General features: G+C 43.5%; 1 protein-coding gene across 2 annotated transcripts in view; it reads left to right on the top strand.

Moving 5' to 3' along the window:
- abs (ATP-dependent RNA helicase abstrakt) overlaps positions 1 to 25,568 on the top strand; it is a 160,751-nt gene that overhangs the window by 47,327 nt on the left and 87,856 nt on the right. For both annotated transcript variants that reach the window (XM_037426588.2, XM_037426587.2), the window contains exon 6: positions 5,317 to 5,434. In XM_037426588.2, coding sequence (XP_037282485.1) covers positions 5,317 to 5,434 — 118 coding nt within the window. The remainder of the gene's footprint in view (positions 1 to 5,316; positions 5,435 to 25,568) is intronic.

Genomic DNA, 25,568 nt, shown 5'->3' with positions numbered 1-25,568 from the left:
GCCTCAAAGCAAGAAGGTGGTTCCGGGAAAAAAAACAAAAACAAAACATCAGGTGCTCAGCACGTGCATGAAAATTCAATTGGCTTTTCAACTATATAGCGCCTACATACTCTACTAAATATGCGATATGTCATCACTGTAATAAATGACATTAAAAAATAATACTGATTAGAAGAACTGAGTGGGTCATTGTTGTGACAACTACCAGCTCATTTGCTGTGGCTGCTGCGCCGTGGGAGCCGCTGCCACCCGTTTTTCCGTCCCTCCTGTCCCCGCCCCGTCGCGCTTCAGCGGCCGCAACTGCAACTACGGCTGACACGCGCTCTCCCATAGAAAGCCGCTCGACGCGGCAGGCCGTGCCGTGCACTCTTTCATCCAGCGGTCGTGCCTATACTTTCCTTGACATCATTGTCTGTCAGTTTTCATTAATATTATAAATAGTGAAGTAACAGGTATTATTAAGCATGGGATGATTCAGGTTAGCTTTTCCAACAACTATTTTTCAGTTGGATAAGGAAAGAAGCTGTACCTAAAGAAGGGTGGTGTTGTGGGCTTGTTATGTAATTTTTTTTTATGACACTGTGCAGCAATGAATGAGGACAGAAAGAAAAGGGAACATTTGACGAATAAGGCACAGTGTTAATTTCCAACAAACGATTTATTTCAATTTTTCAGCAGAACTTGTGTAGTCTTTCATATTGAATCCATAACAAACATCATAAAGGAGCCCTTTTTTATTGCAGATTAATCTACTTAACTTATAATTTTCTCCTGGTGTAACGATAATCAGTTTCTTTTTTTGACACAGCGATCAAATAAGACGGCAAAATTTGGGGGACCCTTAATTTTTTAAGAGTGAACGCGAGAGCAATATCCTGTCCCTAGTGCATACTTCAACCACTTAGTGCATACTTTTTATTGTATATAATGTTGCTGAGCCGTTCGAACTGTGGATTAGTACAATGTAATCAATAAAATTGAAAGTGGCTTGTATCAGTGAAGCTTTCGCATATGGCTGCATTCTGTGTAGTGGGCAGTATACATTAAACGATTAGCAGTAATCGGCGTGAAATGTTTTTGAACTTGCCATGAACCACTTGGTGGCTATAAGGGAATATGAGCGGTAATGTGTTTGCCTTTCGTAATGAGTAGCCGGCTTTAAGCTGTGAAGTCGGAGGGATAATCACATGTTCTGACTCCCGATGGCAATGTACGCTTGCACCACTCTATATTGCTGGGATATTAGATGACGCACATGCCCTGTATACAATATTCATGTACTATTTGTAAAGTGTGAAAGTTGTTTTCACTGTATTCACGAGCAGACACGTGGCTGTGTGGTAGAACACCTGCTCACCACTGAAGCAGTCTGGGTTCGATCCTCACTCAGACCCAACAATTTTTATTATTTATTTAATTTGCATCTTTCCAAATTTTTCGGTCATGGACAACATGATGGTTTTTCGCCCACAACCGACGCCGGTACGGATGCCGAAAGTTTTGCGAAACAAGCTCTTTAACCGTTAACATACCAACAAACTTTTATGACCATAGATTTGTCAAGGTGTCCCTGCATAACCTTATCCAGCTTACCTTAAAGCAAATTGCTGAAGACTGTTATGATGGAGGAACCTATACAAATTCCTTTTTTCTGCAGGTAGACTTTTATTGAGTCAGATAAATGTTGATTACTAATAAAAGATAAGTTCCAAAAATCTTTTAACTGTTATTACTTGCTTCTCTATGTTAGACCCGCTGTCATACTTGCTTCTGTGTCGAGAGCAGCATTGACGACGTTAGTGCTACCTAATTTTGTATAGAAGGAAATCTCTGGGGAATGCCAGACGATGGATTTACTGTGGATGAGTTTGAAGAACTAAATCAAGTGTTGTAGTAATGATTATTGAAAAATCTAGCTATCCAGTCAACTAAAAAAGAGTTAAGTATGGCGCATAGTTTACGGAGAAGTCTTAGTGTTTACCAGTATCAAGGGCCTTGAAAAAAATATGTAAAAATGGAATCAATATGATTTCCAATGTTGAGTATATAAAATGTCATGGGAAACTCTGCGAGCGGGGTTATTCTACTATAACTGCAACAAAAACAATGTTGGACATCACTTAGGACGTTATTTCTGAGAAATCTCCATCATATTCCTAAAAATTCTATGTTCCAGACGTTTCCATGATTTGGACGTTCATGAAATAATGATAACTTAACAGTTGCTGCTTATTGCCGGATTAGTGCATTGCAAATGTTTTCCACAAATTTCAAACTAAAGGAACTGTCAAGGCAGATAAAGGCTTCAAAAATTAGTCAGATACAGGGAAGTCCATGGATATCATCAACAAAAGGGACATTAATATGGGGGCCACAAGATTTATTATTCTTTAAAAGCAAAATTAGAAACAGAGTATCATCAAAAGACAGTGTAATATCATTAATTTAACAGTGCGAGTCACGAATGAATGTTATGACATGAATAAAGACAGGTATGTCAAAGTTATCAGTTATGAATACCGACTGAAAATATTTATTGCATGCAAGTGACGATAAGAATGGGTCACTGCAAGGTACATAATTTATAGCAACCTTATTTGTAGATGTTGGGCAAAGTAATATCGATGCTTAAAATTCTTTATGGTGAATTTTCATTATGTAGTAATGTTACTCTGAAGCATAAGTCTTTTGACGAGTAAATTTTAAAGTCAAGTTCCTTCTTAAAAATATTTAACTCATGTATTGTAAGTGGGTTACCCTTTTATGCCTTAACCTAGCAACATGATGCAGCAGGTCAAGTATGCTATGCGAAATCTAAGAAAGATAAGGATTTTTCTTTCTTGTTTTTATAGGCACGAAGCACTGGGTGCCACTTGCCACAATCTTTTCAAAAGCTGCCGAAAAGTTTTACATCAATAGTTTCATTGAGTCGTTTAAAATCATTAAAACAGATGCATTGTCAGTAAGAGAAAAATCAGGGAAAACAGATTACACAAAAGGCTAGCAATGAACTGGAACGGAAATAGATTAAAGAATCACCTCATGGTCATTTTTGAATCATTTTTTAAAGACCAACAGTGACCTCACATTCAGAACCATAATCTAAAAGGCAGAGACTAGCTAAGAGCAAATTTGAAAGTTCAGGGCATTTTTGTTTGCTTCAGTGAATTATTTATTTATTTATTTATTTATTTATTCGTATACACTAAGGGCCCACGTGGCCATTACGTAGGGGGGTAGTTACAATGCTGCAGGGTTATGTTCACAGAAGAAAATATTTATACAGAACATGAAGAATAGAAAGGTAAATGCAAGAATTTTGCATCAGTGAAAACATGGTAATGCAATGCAGCACTCGGTAAGGCATGAAACAATGTATGCAATAAGACAGGTAATATTGGCAGTAGACTAAAAAAAAAAGCTACATTATGTGACATTTCTACATTCTACATCTTCTTTAATTTGCTAACGAATTTGTCGTGATCGCGCACAGTTATAACATTGCTTGGCAGTTTATCCCAATGATAAATCGCAAGAAACAATGGTGAGTCACAAAAGAAGTTGGCACGGGCAAACGTCAGTTGCATTTTGTAAGCATAATCTAGTGATGTTCCGTACTACGCCAAAGAGTTCCCATTCATAGACATGAAAATTCCCTATTTTGGGGATTTTTCCCTGCAAACGTTGACGAAATTTCTAGCATATTTCTTTGCACAACACTACTAATTTCCGCCCCCATCCATGCACGCACATACTATAATTATACGTCTGACATTCTCGTGACTTTTGAAGTAATGACTAGCCCCTCCACTGCCGCACAACAAATACGTGACTTTCTTAATTTATATACTGTTAGTACACTGCACATTGTGGGCTTAAAGTCTAACACCAATAGTTAAATAGAAATCGCTTTGCGTGAATATAGAAACAAATCTCCAGGGCTATGCTTGCATTTTGCATGCACAAAAACTGAATACAGCTGATGAAGGTGCACTGTGATCGTTAACTATCAGCTTTCATAGGAGAATTCAACCATTCTTAAAATTCCCTGCAATATCACAAAGATTCCCTTTTTCCCTTTGGCTCGAAATGACAGGCGAAAATTTCCTGAAGAAGAGAAAATTGCCTGCATGGAACATCACTGGCATGATCCAGGCATGGAAAAATGCGACGAGCTGATTTAATCTGTGGTTGTAAGAAGCATGAATCACTGAAATAAAGCCTGTGAAAATGGGGCAGTAGTGCGATAAGCCTAAGCTATTCTAGAGCAGGTAATTCCAATGACGTTTTAATAGCTGTGATGCTATATGCTCGGGAATATTTTCCTGTGATGAAGCGGGCTGCTTTGTTTCAAATAGCCTCTAGTTTGTGAATAAGGTATTGCTAATTGGGATTCCAAATAAGGGCGACATATTCTATTTTTGTGCGAACTAATGTTATGTGTGCGAGAAGTTTGGTGGACTGGTTAGCAGAGTGCAGATTACATTTAATGAATCCTAGAGCTCTTGAAGCCATACTGGTTATTGCTTCAACATAAGCATTCCATGAGAGATGAGAGGTTGTGTGCAAGATGAATGCCTAAGTATTTTATGGTATGCCTAAGTATTTAACTATATTTTAACTAAAATATAGTTAATCATGTAATAATGCAGCTCGGGTTTCTTAGTTCTTGTAAATTGAGTGAACTTCATTTTCCAGACATTGATTTACATTTGCCATTCATAACACCAGTGGGTGATTTGGTTAAAGTAAGACTGCAGCACATTCACATTCGGTTAGTGATTTGTCTGGAAGTTACTCAATAATCTGCAAAGAGTTTGGTTGGGATGATAATTGGTTACTTATAGGATTGGCCCTAACATGGTACCTTGCAGAACACCTGTTTTTACCTTTACTAATGGGGTCAAGGTGTTAATAACAAAAAAAAAGTGGCAATAATTGGACTAAAAACTAGCAATCTATTTAGAGATATTAGGGTTGATGTTCAGGGCACTCAGTTTCATATTTAGACGGTTATGGGGGGCCTTGTCAAAGGCTTTGGTGAAGTCTATAAATAGAGCATCCATGTCTTTTTTTATTGGGTATCACTTCATGTATCACTTCGTGTTTGTTATGTGTCGCTTTAAACCAAAACACGATAGAAAATCTAACAGCTCTTTGCTTTTTTCCACTTCATAGCCAGCAACTTGTAACTTATTGAACTGCAGTTCACAAGGGAAGTAGTAGTGTAATTGTTATCTCCTTACGATGCATTTGAGGAGTGGAACTTTATAGGCAGTTGAACTGTTTTTTTTTTTTTTTTTGCATTGTGGCCAGATGGCACCCCCCTGCCTATCTAGTCAATATGACTCCTGAGCAGCAGGGAGAAGTTCGTCAGAAATACCGAATTCTGGTTGAAGGTGAGGGAATTCCTGCACCAATTACAACATTCAAGGTGAGGAATCACATGAACTTGGTGTTTTTTTTGACATTTTTTTGACAGTCGCTGAATGATGGGCCCACAGCTCATTTCACTCGATGCATGACTACAAAATTCATTTGAGCGTTATGGCACCCGCTACGGGAGCCTTCTTCTGAATAATATCCATGAGAAAGGTACATTGTATTTCAGTATGCCTAAGTACGTGACGTGAGTGGAAGTTCATTGTTGGAAGCATTCCATCACTGCTGTTCAGCATATGCTGGTATGCATATGCATGTGCATGTGTATGCATGTGCTGGTATTCCAGGCGCACGCATGATGCAAGCTTGCTTTGGCCAGAGCATGCATATTTGACCAGTCAGTTTAATGGCCTGTAGATTCCACATGTTTTGCGAGGGCATATGAGGTCAGGTGTAGTTACATAATATTCGTGTTTTGATATGTTCTATCCTTGAAATCAGTGGTCTCACCACGATGTGCTGGTTGTCGCAATCGTGGCAGCCCAAAGTAAAAAAAGACTGGAAATTTTCGCTTGGCAACTTGTCCTTTGCATTGTCTAAAGCATTCCCTAGCTTCCTTGTTCGTACATACACTGTTCTGATGTCTGTTGCTTCTACATATCACACAGCATGTCTGACTTTCCTACCACAACATTACTCACGTCGTTAAATTCGTGCATGCTTGTCTTGACCATGATTCGGGTCAGCCTGAAGGCCTTCTGGTTCAGCTAGGACTGCCATTAGGACTTGCCGGGCTCTGTCATGTCTTATATTATTATCATCGCTCTCATTATTATTATTGGCGATGCAACGGCAAACCTCCTCAGCTGCACACTCATTGCTGGTAGCTCGCGTTTCAATGGTAGAGTTGGGTAACTTGATCTAAATTTCTCATTTCAGTTTCTTGAGATGGTATTATTATATCTGTGATTGCTTCTTAGCATTATGTCCATAGAAAAGTACACAAACGAAGGTAACCCGCCGGCATCTGTGGTAAATCTATAGAATCGAGAGAGCTGTTGCACCCTGACAGATTTTTTCTTGCCAGCACATGTTCAAACGTCATTGCCTTAAACGCTACCCCTAGCTTTCAATGCAGGCATCTGAGGACTTCGTTGAACTCTAAGCATCAAAGTCCAGAGAAATGAAACATCAACATGCATGTGCTCGTCATGGAAAAAAAAAAAAGAATGAAAGATAGAAAGAAAATTATGCGGTACGGCTCCGTTCTTGCTGCGTTGTTGTTAGTCATTGTTCAATGCAAAGTGCACAGAATATGTGAGTAGTAGTGTTTTTTTTTGTCTTTTTTTTTTTGCTGAAAAGTATGTAGAGGTGTGCAATTCAGGTGGGGAATCAAATCACTAGTAAATGCAGCTTTCACTTTCACTTTCACTTTATTTCCTTAAAGACCCCACAGGGGGGGTGTTACATAAGGGGTGGGTTGTACAACAAAGATACAAAAGCCACAGGTTAACATTGCAGATGCATTGACACACTTTGAATAAAACGTGATGGACAGGTGATTGAAACAACATCGTGGGGAAGGTCATTCCATTCTTTGGCGGCGCGGCAGAGAAATGATGCAGAAAATGTTGAAGTGCCAGATCGGGGTCGGAAGACTTGAAGTGGATGGCCAGTGCGGGGAGAAATGCGTGCGGCGGGAGCGATGTAAGGTGGTTGGTGGAGTGAGCTGTGATACAACTTGTGGTACAGTGACAACGTAGCAATTCTGCGGCGAAGGGAAAGACTTAATAGACCGGATTCATTTTTAAGGGATGAAACACTGACATCGTAAGAATAAGAAGAATGAATGAAGCGAGCGGCACGATTTTGAACTGCTTCGATAGCGTTGATCAGATAAACTTGGTGAGGGCTCCAGATGGGTGATGGGTATTCTAGTTTGGACCGGATTAGCGACTGATAGGCCACAAGACGAACGTGATACGGTGAGTGACATAGGGGACGTTTTAGAAATCCTAATGATCGGTTGGCTGATGAAATCATGTTAGTGATATGCGTTCGCCAGGAAAGATCAGGGGTTAATGTTACACCAAGATACTTATAGGATACGGCTGTTTCGACTGGCATGTTAGCAATTTCATAGGAAAATTGGAGTGGGTTTTTGCGGCGGTGGAAGGAAACTAATTTGCATTTGTTAGGATTAAGGGTCATAAGCCAATGGTCACACCAGTTTAATACTTCATTAAGGTCATTCTGTAGTGCTGCTTGATCAAAAGTATTGCTTATCTTGCGGTAGATGACACAATCATCTGCAAACATACGAAGGTTGCAGGATAAATTGTTAGGTAAGTCGTTAATGTAGATTAGAAACAAAAGCGGGCCAAGGACAGATCCCTGTGGCACTCCAGACCTAACAGGAAGCAAGTTAGATTTAACGTTGTTAACGGAAACAAACTGAGAGCGGTTAGTCAGAAATTGAGCAATCCAATTAAGAAGTTCAGCTGGTAGATTTATTTGAGAAAGTTTTTTTAGTAGGCGCTGGTGTGGAACTTTGTCGAAAGCTTTAGTGAAGTCAAGAAAAATAGCATCAGTTTGGAGGTTACCATCGAGGTTAGCATGCAGGTCGTGAAGGAAAAGGGCTAGTTGGGTTTCGCATGAGCGGCCTTTTCGAAATCCGTGTTGAGAGGAATGAAAGAAATTGTTAGAATCAAGAAAATGCATGACATGAGTGTATATGACATGTTCCATGAGTTTGCAACACGCGCTGGTTAATGATATGGGACGATAATTTAACGGGCAGTCTCTTTTATCTGTCTTGTGAACCAGAATGACCTTCCCACACTTCCAGTCGAGAGGCAGAATACCTGAGGAAAGTGACTGGGAAAACAGCAAAAACAAAAACTCGGCTGATATGTGCTTTGTGTTCATTTAACCATATGGTGTAGTAGCGCAAATTCGACGGGGACGAAGAGGACAAGAAAACACGACACTCGCTACACTCGCAACTAATTTTTATTTCAGAAGCAGCACTTCATATATAACCCATAACCCTAGCGACACAGAAAAGAACTACGAACACTGAATCATTGCCAACAGAAGCTTTTGCGCAGACTCAAGCGATAGTACACGGCAGATAAGCTTAGACACTTTTTAAATGACATAACTAAACCCTACTGTGCTTTGTGTTCTTTAACAGCTTGGATGTAATTTCGTCGGTACCTGCCGAGGATGACAGTTTCATTTTTTCTATTAAAGACAGGATACCATTGAAACCTATGTTAAAGGGTGGCATTTCAGGCAGATTAACAGAGACTAATTCTGTTTCAACGGGGTCAGATTCATTCGTAAACACAGACGAAAAGGCGGCATTGAATATATTGGCACATTCTGAACAACTTAATTCTTGACCAGTATCATTAGTAAGGGTGATGGGGGGCGTGTTAGGAGGGTTTATTATTTGCCAGAAACGCTTCGGTGAATCAGCAAGAATTTTTGGAAGTTCCGTATGAAAAAATGAGTACTTGGCGTTGCGCACTTCACTTGAATATGCTTTCTTGGCAACCTTGTATTTTTCCCATGCAGAATCAGTGTTTTTCTTCTTCGCAGCCCGAAAGAGGCGTTTCTTCTTATTTTCAAGCCTTTTTAATGTTTTAGTAAACCAAGGTTTTTGGCAGCTATCGAGGTTGCATCAGATCCAATCTAATCCACATCCTAAACAGTAAAGTTGGTAAATACAGGTAGATGCAATTCAATCCACATCCTAAGCAGCCTGGGCTGTAACCATTATAGTGAACTAGAATATATTACAGTGGTGGAACTGGTCAGGCTTCGATGTCCTACTTTTATACAGATGCCACGAGATGGTATGGTGCGACTTCTACGCTTTCTAACAGCTTTGGCTGCATTGTAAGACAGTCATTCGCTCCTTGGAACTTTTAGCTGGGGTTATTTTAACTCATGTGTTTGCTTTCTGGTTCTTCCAAACAATAAACAGCTAACTTGCTTACTCTCTGACTCAGAGGTTGCATTTTGGTCAGATATACATCTTTTTCATATTTACTGCACATGCTCAGAACATTCTGAGTGCTTGTGGTACATTTATTTACTTATTTTATAGGAGCGCCTGATTTTTTTTACCATTCGAGGGTCTCGAGGAAGCAGACGTAAGGGTCATAGAATTCGCTTTAAATCATCATGGAAAACCTGGAAAAGACAGGGAATTTTAAAAAAGAAAATTGTTAGACACCCTGTTCGTAGTTGTCCTATCAAGAATCAGGCAATGCAGAGGCCGATTGTATTAGTACATGATTTGGTGCAGCTTGCCGAGAACACTTTACACATGAAAGGCAAAGATGCTATTTCCTCAGCCTCTTTTTCGCTTTCAGCTTTTGTGGAAACCTAGCTGATGTGGTGGACAAGGGTGGGCTAACTTGAGTTGAGAGTTTCTAATCTGCATTGTAGATGTCAGCATACAATAACTTTAGAAATTTTGGATGCCAAGTATTTTCGGCGTCCGATTTTTCAGACTTGCTGTGAAAATTTCAGGTCAAAAACAGCATCAATTGAGTCCCAACATCAGCCTCTACCTCATCTATCATTTCCATATAGGAACCAGTGTTTTCTTGAGTCAATACATTTGTGACTGTAGCAGAGCTTGAAAGGCAGCTTTGCCAGAATACAAGAATGTGATGACACTGATGAGTTAAACCACACTGAAATTCTGAGGGGGTCACTTTTAATCAGATGTTGACCGTATATATATCTTTGGGAAGTTCGTATAGTTCAAATAGTAAGTGTTGCAAAATAGCTACGGTAACTTGGAGCGTGCCAGACTATCGAACAAGAGGAAGCTGAGGTGGCGTTGGATGCATGGGGGCACGCGGACGTGGGTGGTGCAAGATTTCGCATCTAGCACCGGCAATAAACAGACGCCTTTCTGTTATGTACGTACGGCAAATCAGTCATTTCGTTATATTGGTGGTGCCGCGAAACCCAGAACTGCCCCTTGAGGGACGTCTTCACATCATAGCCATGGCAAATTCGGACCGGCTGCGCAAAAAGCGGGGTGCACGGAGGGCTGGTCTCGCGTTAGCCCTATTGCAGCTATTGGATCTGCTGCAGTAAATTAATCGCAACCTCTTGAAACTTCACGTGAACCTCGACTGCATCAAGGACAAGGGGTCTGCATTGTCGAGATTCGACGACGCAATTCTTCTACTCACAGATGAAGAGAGAAAGAGGTGTCAACATTTATTGTAGAAAAAAAAAGAGAGTTAGGGGGCCTAAGCATGACCCCTCTACATGGATGAAGACAGACGGCGAAGTGGAATCGGCGCAGGAATATAGCGACAAGATAAACTACGGCATCGTGCGTGCCATGCAATCACTGGTTGCTAGGCCGCCAGCAGGCTACCCGAACACATGCTCCTGGGTCCAGACTGAGTAACTTTTACCTCCCGAATTCCATTGAATTGGACCAGGTAAGGCAACAGTGTCATCAATCGGTTGCACTTCTGAGACTACAGATATCTACCTACAGCGCCAACCTGCGCGAATGGCAGGCGTTTTGGGATCGTTACGATGCGACAATTCATCAGAACGATGAGTTTCCGCACATTGAAAAGTTCAAGAATTTACTCACGTGCTTGACTGGCAGCATGAGGCGGTTCATTGAAGACATCCGGTTAGCCGAGCATAATTGAAAAAATTACGGATTGGTTCAGACGGCGAGATCTCATCAATGAACACATGGATCATCTTTTTGCATAGTGTCCCGTGAAGAGCTAGACAAAGGTTGCCAAACTTAGCATACACCATGACGATTTCCAGTTCCGAGTGAGTGCTTTAGAATGTCTTGGAGTGTCACCGCATCAATACATCATGGTACTGAATTGTGTCAATGAGCGCTGATTACTATCATGTATCACCGAAAGATAAAGGAAGATGACCGTGCAACTAGTGGGATGGAAACTTCCGAAGACAAATTGCATCGAGCGAAGAACCTTTTAACTTTTCTTCGCATCCAAGCGGAAGTGCTGGAAGAAGGTCGCCTGCAATTAGGTTGCCGATCATATTAAAGTGTAGACTGCATGGGGATAGAAAGTACGGACTGCATGGAACACATTTCATGGGCTGCAGCTCTTACAAATTCAACCATGTCGGTCAACCAAGTGTGCCCACTTTGCAACAGCTAATAGCATAGCATAGTGTCCTGCACTTCCCATCTGTCAGCACACAAAAAGCAATGAGGGTGCAGAATAATAACTGCTGTTTCTGCTGCAGTACCCCCAACCACATCGCAAGGTTCTGCAGAAAGTCTTACAGTCTTACCTGTGGTACCTGACCATATTGTGTGATCAGACGAGATTAGAGATGGGCAAAGTGGCTCACTTCAGTGAGCGGCTCCGAACGGCTTAGCTCACTAAAATGAACTGGCTCAGTTCAATGGCTCACCGATTCACCAGGGGTCAATTACTCCGTGTACCCCCCATAAGAAGCCCTAATTGATGACGTCAGCACCAAATATTCCTTCATTTACAACCCTGGTGAGGGAGATTCAGAGTTTAAACTTGCATGAATGGTGGCGCACAACGTCATGGCAAACTAATACCAGCCACGCCTCATCCCCTAGCTCTTTCTCCCGCACCGTTTTTTGTTTGTTGTCGCATGCACGGAGAGCTTTCTTTTTTTTATAAGCCCGCTTGCGCGTGCTGCGACATGCGGCGTGCGCGGCATTTTTCCTTTTCTTTATTTATAGCATCCACTTACTCCTGCTGCGCCGCCCTTCGCACGTTTCACTACACACACTTTGCAATCGTGCATTCTGTAATTCCTGCAGCCTCGTAGCATTTATTTGCTAGAAAACAAAAAAAAATAAATTTCACTCAACAAAAATTATCTTTGGCCTCATTTTATTGTCCTCATTACCAAAAATCAACATTTCATCAAATGTGGTGTGATGCAAGCTCCAGTAATTAACATATAACAGTAGATTATTATACAGATACTTGAAGAAATGAAGCGCAATGAAGTGGACAACAAAAGAAGATGCACACAGGACGAAGCACTTTATCATGTGTGCCTATTCTTTTGTCCTGTTCATTGCACTTCATTTCTTCAAGTATGCATCACCAACTAGGCCAATGCTCTGCTCTTCTAAAGAACATAGAAGTGATCAATCTCTCTGAAGACGAAAATTTCCAGCATAGTTAGGAACTTAGACAGCAGTAGTGTAAAAAATAGAACACAACTGTTGGGCACACATTAAAAAACAAAATTTTTATACTGAGAAAAGTGCAGAAGAGCTCTTGATACATGCGCAAGATATGGCACGAAATTGGGCTTGTATGACATTATTATATTATGGCAACAAACGATAGCAGTTGAAGTACGTAAACATAGAATAATAATGTAAAGGTTTGAATATGCAAAATAAACTCCACATAAACTCAACTAATATTGCTCGTACTTTATTGACTTCTTTTTAAGAAAATTGATTTTTCTTTAAACTAGTAATATGAAAAACACGGGGAAATTAACACATAATATCGAAGGATTCATGCCATTGTCTTTGAGAAGCACCGACTCTGCAATTCTGCAGTTGTTCTCTGTGCACACCGATCAGCTGTAGTCTTCTGGAACAGTTCAAGAACAATTCCATTCTGGACAAAAAGGGAAAACATTCAGTAAGATAATGAGCGCCGGCAACTCTTGCAAAAACAACCCTGTTAGGAGCGAAGCTCCTTAAGGCGTGGGCTGTGCGTCCCCTGTATGTAGCCACCTCTCGTTCAGTTCTTGCAGTGTTCACTAGATGGCGGTACTTGTAGCTGACGGCATTAAGTATTACGCTAGCCACCGCCCGATCTAAAGGGTACAGCCATATCCATCCGTCCATCCATCCGTCCATCCATCCGTTCGTCCGTCCATCCATCCGTCCGTCCGTAGCCACCTCTCGTTCAGTTCTTGCAGTGTTCACTAGATGGCGGTACTTCTAGCTAATGGCATTAAGTATTACGCTAGCCACCGCCCGATCTAAAGGGTACAGCCATATCCATCCGTCCATCCGTCCGTCCATCCATCCATCCATCCATCCATCCGTCCGTCCGTCCATCCATCCATCCGTCCGTCCATGCATCCGTCCGTCCGTCTGTCCGTCCGTCCGTCCATCCAAAAGATGCAAGATGTTATAAACTAGACGGCGGTACGTGTAGTTGATTATGAAAGATGCGAGGTGTTATAAAATAGGAATGATGCCACATATGGCGCGTGTCATCGTTCGATATAGTGCGGCGACGTACGCTAGGGGGAGCGTTGCAATAAAATCGAGTGGGCAAAATGTACAGAGGATTCATGGTTTACCAGGTTTACCTCCGGAGCTTCGCCCACTCATCATCATTCACTTCGTGGATGTGGCGGCATTTTTTTGTTCGTCACAGAGGAGTACGACTTTTCATACATATACTTAGAGCCTCAGAAACACGGTTATAAGCGATGACGATGGTTATTAGCCTGACACAAAAAACAAAAACACAGATTCAGGCACGCGGCTTTATAACAGTCGTAAATTTGTAAATATAGTTACAACACATGCGCTTGCACACATTTTGTTTGTACAACAACGTAAATGCAGCATTGTGCACTTTCGAACAGTCACTTTTGAAAACAATAATTGTGTCCCCACTGAAAAAAAAAAAATACTTGTTGGTATGGACTTAAATTGAAAATGACACCATGAAAACAACAACTAAAAGGGCATGCTCGCCTGTTGTTCTTTTGGAGGTCGGCACCATCTTCGACAATGAGTTGTAGAAGTTTGAGGAAGAAAACATGGTGCATGAACAACGCGAATCGTAAAACATTGCGGCGCACAAGCGCACAGCAAGCGAGCACCATGAAAAGCATGAGCGAAGATCGCCAGCGCACGCTTCGCGAAAGCCAGACATAGAATAAACAACATGAAACTTTTTAACAGGTTTCGAAGCCAGTCAGGCGATGGAAAGTCCGTAACACGAACGCCACGTGCCAGTAGTTGTTTTCTTTTGTCGCCAATTGATGGCATGAAAGCCGCACTCTCACTAAATCTCAGACCCAGCCACCGCCCAGCTCTGCTGAGAACGCGAGCGAAGCTGATCGGGGAGTATCCGATGGATCACTGAGAGAGCAAAATCCAAGATAACTGCTGCTTCGAGTGCTCGAGAAAGAACCTTCGCTCAGTTTGCTTATTGGCTGTAAATGAGCCGGCTCACCGGGTCAAGCAAAATCCAAGATAACTGCTGCTCCGAGTGCTCGAGAAAGAACCTTCGCTCAGTTTGCTTATTGGCTGTAAATGAGCCGGCTCACCGGGTCACTGACAGCCAATGAGGAGACTCAGCAACGGTTCTCTCTCGCTCACTCAGAGCGGCGGTTATCTTTGCTCTCACTCTCTCAGTGATCCAGCGAAATGTCAGATCAGATGGAACAGTCCAAGGGCGGTTCAATTGGCTCTGCTATGAGCCGTCTCCCAAAGAACTGCCGCTCACTTTTACTGAGCCGCGGATCACTCGCTCTTTACAAAGAGCCGCTCAAATGATCGGGCGCTCTCCTGAGTGACCCATCTCTAGTCGAGATCACTTGAGGGCCTACCACCCACTGCTGAAATGGTTGCATTAGGAAGATCCTCTTCGATGTTGGTGGCAGCGTATTGGTGACACTGGAGTTGCGCAACTTGTCTCAGACTGGCCACATTTTGGGTGACTACCATGACCAAGAGTGCATCCTTGAAATTCTTCAAGCCGAGCACATCACTCTCAAGTATGTCAAGACCATGCTGCATCTTCTAAGCATCTGTTCCAAGGTCGGGAAGTTGTGCCACAGCCGCAAATAGATGGCTGCATAGCACAGGCACTGCCAAAAGCAAAGCAAGTGATGTGGCAAAAATTATGTGCTGTCTGCCAATTTCAAAGCCCGCTCAACAATGTTTCAACCACAAAGCACAGAGGGAAAGCAAGGAGTGTAATAGTTACTTCAATGATGACCTCTATGGAAGTAAGGACAACTTTGCACAGGTGAATGATCTCGAAGACTTGCCTCACTCTGAGTTTCTGCCCAAATGGCTCAGTTGGGAGAGCGTTAAACCACAAAGATGTCCCAAGAGTGAGCCCGACGAGCTTCCGCATTAGATCCCGCGTCTGATTTCTTATTGGAAGGTCGAGACACCTTGCTACCACACTACTGTGCCTCTGCCTCGGGGCTCTCGAAGGCACTTGTGTTGCAACGCAAGGCTTGTCATTGTCAGCATCTTGCAATTGAGCTGTGAATAGACACCAGTGAGCCTTCCAATTACTCTTGCAGCCGCGTTACCACCGCTCAAGCTTTACCCTCGATGGGTGCAAATCATCTGGGCCCCCCTAGTAGGATGTTGCAAAATAGTTACGGAGGAATTTGGTGCGTGCAAGACTCTACCAAAGAAGGGGAAGCTGAGGTAGCATTGGCTGCACAAGGGCACGTGCACGTGGGCAGTGCAAGAGTTCGCATCCAGTATCGGCAATAATTGAATCTCTTTCTGTTATTATGTATGGTTAATAAGTCATTTCGCTATAGCAGGGGTGAGACAGCTGTGCATATTGCGCATTATTTATACATTTCCGTTTTCTTGCGCCAAGTTGCTCCAAAAGCATAAAAATCGTGAAAATTACGTTGAACTGCTCTAATAAAGCCTCGAAAGCTAGAATTTTGATGCCAACCTCGGCTTCGGTGGGAGAAAAGGCCGCGTTGACTAATAATATGCGCCCAATCATGTTTCTTTTTTTTTTACTTTGCACTTCTTTTGTGACAAACGCTGCCACCATTGTGCCACCATAATCTCCTCTAAACTGTTGTAAATATATATGACCCAGCAAAAATGTGCTGCCGTTCATTGAGTGTGCTTTTTCTACTAGCTAGGCTGTGCGTTCTGGTGATATTGTCGCCTTGCGAGAACTGTGGAGTCGAGTGGCGAGCGTAGCGGGGTTGATTCTCAGGTTTTATGTTGTGCTAGTGCGTTCCACCGGTCGCTGCGGTTTTCATGTTGATGCTGCTGCGTGCGGTCACCTACGCGTGTGCGTTTGCCGTGAGCTCTTAACTGTAAACGTGGAGTCATTTCCCTGCATGCGACGCGTCTCCTGGATGCTCTGGCGCGTGCACATGGGTTTTCAAAATGGGCTCCTTGAGCGACAGTTAAGCCCATTCCGGGTTTACGCCCATTAGCTATTAATTTATTTAGACAAGTGAGTTCTCAGGGCATTTTGCATTTAAAGAAGCCATCGCACTAAAAATTTGCACATTGGTGTCTGCAGGTAGAAAGAAACACTTGGTTATTTCCAAAGCCATGATGACAGAATGCGTGTTCAAACAATTTTAAACTATATGAACGCGCACCTCGGTGCTTTATTCGTCACTCATGACGTGTTAGCGATTACGTGGCACAGTTTTCATGAATGGTGATTTGCCTCTGCTCCGTTTTGTAATCTAAACTCTCAAAGTGAAGCATCACTGCATGCGTGCCGGTTCTGGGCTATGCTTTTAGGCTTAGCCCGATTGCTGTTTCAGTCAGCGGCAGTGTGACTTTGTTTTCCTTCTTTTCTTCTTATGCAATAAGACTGGCCTCTGTACATTTGGCGGTTTGTTTGCGTGGACATGATTTTCTTATCTGCATTGTGTGAGTGCTTTACGCGATTCGCGGAGCGGCAATCGCAAGTCAATGTATTATTGGGAGTTCTAAATTGACAGTGATGACCTATGATAAAAAAATAAATATATATATATATATATAACTGCTCCACGCGTGCTTGCTAGCGTAGAGAGGCATTATCAGTATCATTTGCTTATCACTTAGTGCCATACACACGCCCTTTCGAGATAGTCGGCGCGAGATAGTTGGTGCGGCGAGGTTTCTTGGCTCCCGTGCTGCAATCTTGAAGGTGGTCCCGCACAAGGTGGCCATGAATGGCGGTGCAGCATGCTTTTTTGTCTGTAATAAGCTCTTGACACTATCGTGTCAGGCTTTTCTTTAAGCGAAGGACCACTGTTACATAACTAAGATTCTTGTGCAATCACAATTTTTGGATTTCTTTTTGAGCGTGATGCGTTTTTTTTAATGTGTTTGGGGAACATAGTTTTCAACAAAACCTTTTTTTATTAAATATCATTTCACATGTTTGATACGAGGGCCAAATGGGTCACATGGTATGTAAAAAGGCAGTGCAGGTCATACCTGGCAATAATCTGTTTAAAAACTTCCTTCAAAATATGTTTCAGTGTTATTATGTGTATTATAGGCCAATTAAAATATGCACTGGTGGCCCCCTCCCATTGCTAAAAATTTGTATTTTCAAGCTCCCAGGACGAGATACTGAATGCCGCTAACTGCTCCTAGGCAAGATTCTTCTGCTCCAAGATTGAAATTTAGCTGCTCCAAAAGCTGCTCCCAATTTAGTCTCAGCCATCTCACCTCTGATATAGTAAAAATTTCAGTGCAAATCGAATTGAAAAGCAAGCACTATTAGAAAAATATTGGAAATTTCAAATATTCACACACTTCTACTTATAAATTCTTTTATGGAATCTACTGTAAGTGCATTTACCGAGTACCCACTATGCCACAGTTCATCATTTTGTGAAGTAGACAAGTAACCACTTGGCCCCTGCAAGGCAATCAGACGATTCACATTGGGCAACGCTCGGCGTTACTGTATACTCTTGCCATGCAATACCGTATAATCCCGGGCAAGTGCCCCCCTATGGTGCAGGATAATTAGACGTGATTTTGAGAAGGAGGCCCTTGCTCGATCTTTAACAAAATTCAAGATGTCTGGGGAAGAGCCTCTAAGAAGAATGCTTACCTCTATTTCTTATAAAATTAGGCTTGTGTGAACATTCTAATGCTTCGAATATACAAAGGAATAGTAAAGTATTCGAATTCGCTTAGATTCGAATTTAAATGATCGATCGAATATTTTGAAGTATTTGACATAAACGAACAAGTGTATGCTAAACCGCATGTAATTGCTTGTAAATGTGGTTTCACTGCAGTATAGCAGTGCTACGCAGTGAAAACGCTTATTCAGGAGAAATATTCTTTGTCGCGAAGCCACCCTTCAAATTTAAAGGGGCCTTGCTACGCTTTTTGAGCATGATCAGCAAACGCTGCCGACCGGTAGTCGAGGCTACTGAGAACATGTGAACTAAATATTGTAGCGATGGTGAGGCAGACAGGCTTAAAAAAACAAGCAACTTTATTAGGGCGAACTTGTGCCCACAAGTCTAATGACTATGGTCGTCGAGTCCGAGTAGCCGAGAAGCACAGATTCGACTAACTTCCTTTTCCTCGTTGTTGGAGCGCACGAGCGCGTGGCGCATGCCAGCCGGGTCTTGCTGGTGCTCGTGCCATGATGATTGCGGCGGCTACTTGAACGTGACCAACCTGTCGCGGCATTATCCCCCTCCTCAGACGCATCGTCCCGATGCTTGAGAGAGTGAAATGATACATGCGCCCTCTCACTCGTTTTCCGACGATCTGTCATGATAGGGCTTCATGCGGACTACGTGTACCACTTCCGTGGTATTGCGGCGTCTTGAGCTCACGTGTCACGCGGATCTGACTTCATAAGTGACGTCGCTGATACGGTTGAGTACTTCATAAGGGCCGAAGTATCGACAAAGAAGCTTTTCAGAGAGTCCGCGGCAGCGCACTGGGATCCATATCCACACTTTGTCACCGGGATGATAAAGTGCGTCACTGCGTCGCTTGTTGTACCGACTAGAGTCGACGCGCTGTTGACGGCGTATTCGGTATCTTGCCATTTGTCGTGCTTCTTCGGCTCTTTGCAAGAAGTCATCTAAGTCAGGTAGATAGCTGTTTTCGTCCTATAGTGGTAACATGGCATCCAGTGGGGTGGTCACTCTTCGGCCGAATACTAGTTCAAAAGGGGCAACGTGGGTTGTTTCTTGAACAGCTGTATTATATGCCGACTTGTTGGAATGGGGCATCCGAAGGGTCTATTGGATGGAGAAGGCCGGCTGGTTTTACGGCTGGAGTTTTGCGCCATTGACATTGACGACAAGTTTTCACGTAGCGCTGCACTGATGCGAGCAACTTAGGCCAATAGTACTTCAGGCGAATCCTGGCGAATGTTCGGCTCACACCCATGTGGCCGGATGTTGGCTCGTCGTGGCATGCATGCAGAATTTCCTGTCGCATGGCTGTGGGCACGACTAGTAAAAACGTTTCGCCATTAGGTTCAAAGTTCCTCCTGTAAAGGACACTTTCTCGAAAGCAGAACGTGGAGAGCCCTCTGGAGAATATGCGAGAAACTTGAACATTGAGACCCTGCAGGTGTTGTATAAGCGCCAGCAAATCCGGGTCATCTCGTTGTTGTTGAGCGATTTCGGATGCGTCGACAACGCCTAGAAACGGGAAGTCTTCCTCTTCAGGTACACTTGGATCGATGGGAGAGCGTGACAGGCAGTCGGCATCACTTTGTTTCCTTCCAGATTTGTATACGACCGTAATGTCATACTCCTGCAGCCTAAGGCTCCATCTGGCTAGTCGACCTGACGGATCCTTGAGATTCGCTAGCCAGCATAGAGCATGGTGGTCACTGACAGCTCTGAACGGTCTACCATAAAGGTAGGGTCGAAACTTATTTATTGCCCAGATGACTGCGAGGCACTCTTTTTCAGTAGCAGAGTAGTTTGCCTCAGCTTTTGAGAGTTTGCGGCTGGCATAGGCTAACACTTTCTCTTGACCATTTTGCCACTGGACCAGGATGGCGCCGAGGCCGACATTGCTGGCATCGGTATGGACTTCAGTGTCGGCTGTCTCATCAAAATGGGCAAGTATTGGTGAACCCTGTAGCCGTTTTCTTAATTTATCAAAAGCTTTCTGTTGTTCGCTTTCCCATGTGAAGGGCACTTCGTCTTTCGTTAGTTTTGCAAGAGGTTCCACAATCTTTGAGAAGTTTTCTACAAATCGCCTATAGTAGGCACATAAACCCAAAAATTGACGCACTGACTTTTTTTCTTTGGGTGTAGGGAACCTCTGAACAGCGGCTGTCTGTTCTGGATCAGGACGAACACCGTCAGAACTAATGACATGTCCAAGGAATCTCAGCTCTTCGAAGCAGAAGTGGCATTTTTCGGGTTTGATTGTCAAGTTTGCTGACCGGATGGCTTGTAATACAGTGCGCAGTTCGTCTAGATGTTTGTCGTACGTTGCAGAGAATACCACCACGTCATCCAAATACACTAGGCATGACTGCCATTTCAATCCCGCGAGGACAGTGTCCATCATTCGCTGGAACATCGCTGGCGCGGAACAGAGGCCGAATGGAAGCGCTTTGAATTCGTAGAGCCCATCTGGTGTTACGAATGCCGTTTTTTCACGGTCCCGCTCGTCTACCTCTATTTCCCAATATCCGCTTTTCAGATCCAAGGAGGAGAAAAACTTTGCGGATCGCAGCCGATCTAGTGTATCGTCAATACGTGGCAAGGGGTAGACATCTCGTTTAGTTACACTGTTGAGTTTTCGATAGTCGACACAGAATCTAAGCGTGTTGTCTTTCTTCTTAACGAGCACTACGGGGGACGCCCATGGACTATTCGAAGGCTGGATGACATCATCCGAAAGCATTTCCTCCACTTGCTTCTTAATGATTTCCCGTTCTTTCTGTGACACTCGATATGGATGCTGGCATATAGGCCTCGTGTCGTCTTGCGTTATAATTCTGTGTTTCGTAATTGACGTGCGCTGGACCTTCGAGGCAACTGAAAAGCAATCAGAGAATTCTTTTACTAAGGCGTAAATCTGTTTCTTTTGACTGTCCGGAAGGCTCTGGTTGACGTCACGGATGTGTCGATGTTGCAGGCCACTGGTTAAGCTGAATAGTTCTGTCGCCATACAGAAGTCGTGTAGATAGGCAATAGCCGTGCCTTGAGCGATGTGTTGAAGTTCATTGGAGAAATTCGTAAGTAGGACATCTGCACGGCCATTCGTCAAGTGAACAAGACCCCGAGCTACACAGACACCTTTTTTCAAAAACAGCCCTACATTTGTATCCGCTATGCCTTCACGGTTGTAAAATGCGTCATTCTCTACGAGCACCATTATACTGCAGCTTGGCGGCACAGTTACGTCATCATGAACAACGCGTAGAGCAGTTAGGCGTCGCTCCTCAGATTTCTCTACGGGTATAGCTTGTTCAGTCGAAAACGACACGCTGGACCTACGCAGGTTAATTACGGCGCCATTAGCTCGCGAAAAATCCATTCCTATAATGAGGTCTCTTGAACATTCTGGTAGCACAATGAAATCGGCAACGTAAATAAAGCCCCGCATTTCAAGTCTTGCGGTGCATCTGCCAAGGGGCGTAATAATGTGACCACCTGCCGTGTGTATCTGCGATCCACTCCACTGTGTCACAACTTTGTTTAGCTTCTTCACCATCTTGTGACTTATCACTGAATAATCAGCACCGGTGTCGACTAAGGCATTCAGCTCCCATCCTTCTATTTTCAACCGCAAATCTGAAGTAACGCTTTTGTGGTTGCTCTTATTTACCGGAAATACACCGTCGTCGCCCTCAAGCCATATTGGAGGATCTTCGTAATTGATGTTATCAGCGGCCTCACCTCCACAGGTCGCTTGCTTCAGTTTTCCGGGAGTGGACTTGGAGGGCGATGACCAGGCTGCCTTGAAGGTGCACGTGGGCTGGATGACCAGTAGCGCATAGGCGATGGTGCCCGTGACCGACGTTGGCGTAGAGGTGGCGAGTTCTTGCGCGTGGACAAGTACTCCTCAATCTCCGCTGGTCGTTCGCCATTTCGGGGGCATGGTGCATACGACGGGAAGCATCTTAATCCAGCCTGTCGGTAAGGGCAGAATCTGTACAAATGACCCGCTTCGCCACAATGGAAACAAAGAGGCCTGCGCTCGTGATCACGCCAGACGTCACTTTTCCTGGGCCTAGGCTCCACATAGTGATGCCTGCTACATGCTCCTGGGGGCAGATAGGTAGCCGTTGGTTCCCGTGGACGAGGTGCGCTGCGTGCTGTAGATGGGAGAGGAGTCGCCGCCATCGCAACTGCTGCATTGTTGTGTACTGTGGGTTGTCGGAGAACTTCAGAGTACGTTCGGATAGGTCAAACCGGCTGCAGCTCACGCTCTGGTTTTCGTATGACCTGCCTCAGTTCGTCACGAACAACGTCTGTAACAGATAGTGCAGTTGGAGTCCGGGGCATTTGCAGTCTGCTCAGTTCTTCCCTAATAACTGATCTAATGAGCTCTCTCGCAAGGCTTCAACGTCATTTCGCACGCCTCCAGAGAATACCTGTGCAGATGCGCAGTTAAGATGCCGGTTGTACTGCCGAGCGCGCTGTTCTAGTGTTTTTTCGATGGCCGTCGCTTCCGAATAAAACTCAGCAACAGTGCTTGGAGGGTTGCGGACGAGAACGGCGAACAGCTCTTGCTTCACTCCGCGCATTAGATGGCGCACCTTCTTATCTTCAGCCATGTTGTAATCCGCACGCTTGAACAGACAGACCATGTCCTCAATGTACATGGCAGCACTCTCGTTTGTGAGCTGGTTCCTGGATTGAAGAGCAGATTTCGCTTTTTCCTTTCAGTCTATGTTCGCGAACGTAGCCACCGCTTGTCGTCGAAATACCTCCCAGGTAGACAACGAGGTTTCATGGTTCTCAAACCATGTCTTTGCGAAGTCTTCCAGGGCGAAGTATACGGGACGGAGCTTCTCTTTTTCGTCCCATCCATTCAAGCTCGCCACTCTCTCGAACAGGTCCAGCCAATCTTCAACATCCTCGTACGAGTCGCCGTGGAATACTGGCGGCTGGTGCGGTTGGCTAATGAACACTTGTGCCGGTGTTACCTGGGTAGTCATAGTGGTGGCATCCATAGTTTGAATTCCCCTTGGTGTGAAGTGAAGAGGACCGAACTCAGGTGAGTCACCTCGAAGACGGCGACTTGCCCTCTGGTGTACAGGAGTCACTTTCACGGAGTTGATACGCTGGTCGTCGGGGCTACGCTGTCTTAAGCTCGCGGGGCTTTGATTCATAACCCAGCACCTCCACCAGAAATGTAGCGATGCTGAGGCAGACAGGCTAAAAAAACAAGCAACTTTATTAGGGCGAACTTGTGCCCACAAGTCTAATGACTATGGTCGTCAAGTCCGAGTAGCTGAGAGGAACAGATTCGACTAACTTCTTTTTCCTCGTTGTTGTAGCGCACGAGCGCGTGACGCATGCCAGCCGGGTCTTGCTGGTGCTCGTGCCATGATGATTGCGGCGGCTACTTGAACGTGGCCAACCTGTCGCGGCAATATTATAGCACAGCACGTGACTAGAAATTCACAATGAATTCTCAAAGTTAGATAAAATTGCTCTCTTCTATCAGCAAATGACGCCACGATCTCAAAAATCGCTCGTCACAGCCATTGTACGAGCCATTGGCTGATTTCAGCATGGGGCGCTCGGTCGTTACTGGGGCCACTGCAGGTGGCTGTGACATATCCACGAGTACATGCACGGTTGCACTGAAAAGCCCCGTATTCAAAGAAAAAAAAAAAGAAAAAGAAAGTGCTCAAGGTCACGAAACGCACAAGGCATATTTTCTTTCCTTATTCAAGTGCTTTCGTCGTGACGAGAAGAGAAAATGCAATTGCAGCATGAGGCAAATATTTGCGACTCTGCTAATACTGGACAGATTCTAAGAATTTTTGCAGCGGTTAATTCATAAGGTAATAAACTTCTTTAGTAAATCTATTTTGTGACTACTTGAAAAACTGTTGTTTCAGGGTCCCTTTGAATGAACATATTATCCTCAAATTTATTGATAATTTTCTAAACTTAAAAGCTTGTTTTGCCGGCTTATACACTTCCACTGCAATGAATAATGTTATGTATTTTACAGGTTATCACTTGCATTCTACTGGAAGTAAAATTCTGCTACTTCTCAAAGTTGTTTTGACTTCCTTTGAAGGGAAAAAGAAATAAAGAAAGCTCTTGCATTGAGGCCATGTTTAAAAAAATATTGTGCAGATTAGATAGGTCATGATAAATGTGCCCATGTTTCTTTATGCGTGATATATTCTATTGGAATTCGATTCGAAATTATTCGACTAAAATCGCTATTTGCTTCGACTTCGCTTTGAACCTAAAATTCACTATTCATACAAGCCTAGATAAAATGCTTTATATAATACGCATGCATTTACTGTTTTCACTGGGCCAGAGGGAATCCTCATGTGGATTTTATGTTATGACAAGGAGAAAAGGCATTCTTTAAATATCCTGACAGTTTGTGACAAGTCAGAATGCAAACTCAAAGCACCATGTTGTAAAAATATGAAGAATTCATGCACATGTCTGAAGATTTTCGGAACTCGCATTCCTGGGAGCCTCTGTGGCAGAATTCTGTAGCAGAGAACAGGTTGAAAAAATTCTGCGCATCTTCATAAAGTGAATAATGATGAGTGGGCGAAGAACCTGGGAGTTAAATTATCTACCCACTCGCATGTGTAAAAGAGTGACAACACGTGTGTACAGTATATGCAATGTTTTATTGGTTATAACTTGTATGTTATGTTGAGTTCCGCATTCTGTTTTTCCTTCATTGTTACTGCTTTGGAGTTCGTGAAATGTAGAGCCAATAGTTCTTCAATGGGATCTATTCTGAAGTTAGCCAAGACGAGGTCTATGCACGTTTATTTTTATATTTAGGTATTTGTAGAGGGGTGAGTTTTCTAGGAAGGTATATAACAGCTGCACCTTACTGGTACTTACTTACCTACAGAGCAGAAACCTAGAGTATTACAAAGAGGGTTCAACTTAAGTTGAGGGTAATGCAGCAAGTGATGGGAATGAAAGTGATAGGTGCAACCCTAAGCAACAAGAGAAGGGCAGAGTGCATCATATCAAGGAACAAATGGGTGTGAAGGACATTTAAAATCAAGAAGAAATGGTCATGGGCAGGGCACATAGCGTGAAGGCAAGATAATTGTTGGTCATTAAGGGTCACAGACTAGATTCCAAGAGAAGGCAAGCAGGTGAAGGGGAGACAGAAAGTTAGGTGGGCAGATGAGATTGGAAAGTTTGTGGGTATAAAGTGGCAGCAGCAAGCACAGGACCGAGTTGACTGGTGGAACGTGGCAGAAGTCTTT

This window comes from Rhipicephalus microplus, chromosome X (assembly GCF_043290135.1).
Source record: "Rhipicephalus microplus isolate Deutch F79 chromosome X, USDA_Rmic, whole genome shotgun sequence".
NCBI classification, from domain to species: domain Eukaryota; kingdom Metazoa; phylum Arthropoda; class Arachnida; order Ixodida; family Ixodidae; genus Rhipicephalus; species Rhipicephalus microplus.
Note: the sequence above shows the minus strand (reverse complement) of the source record. Positions and strands in the feature narration are given on the sequence as shown.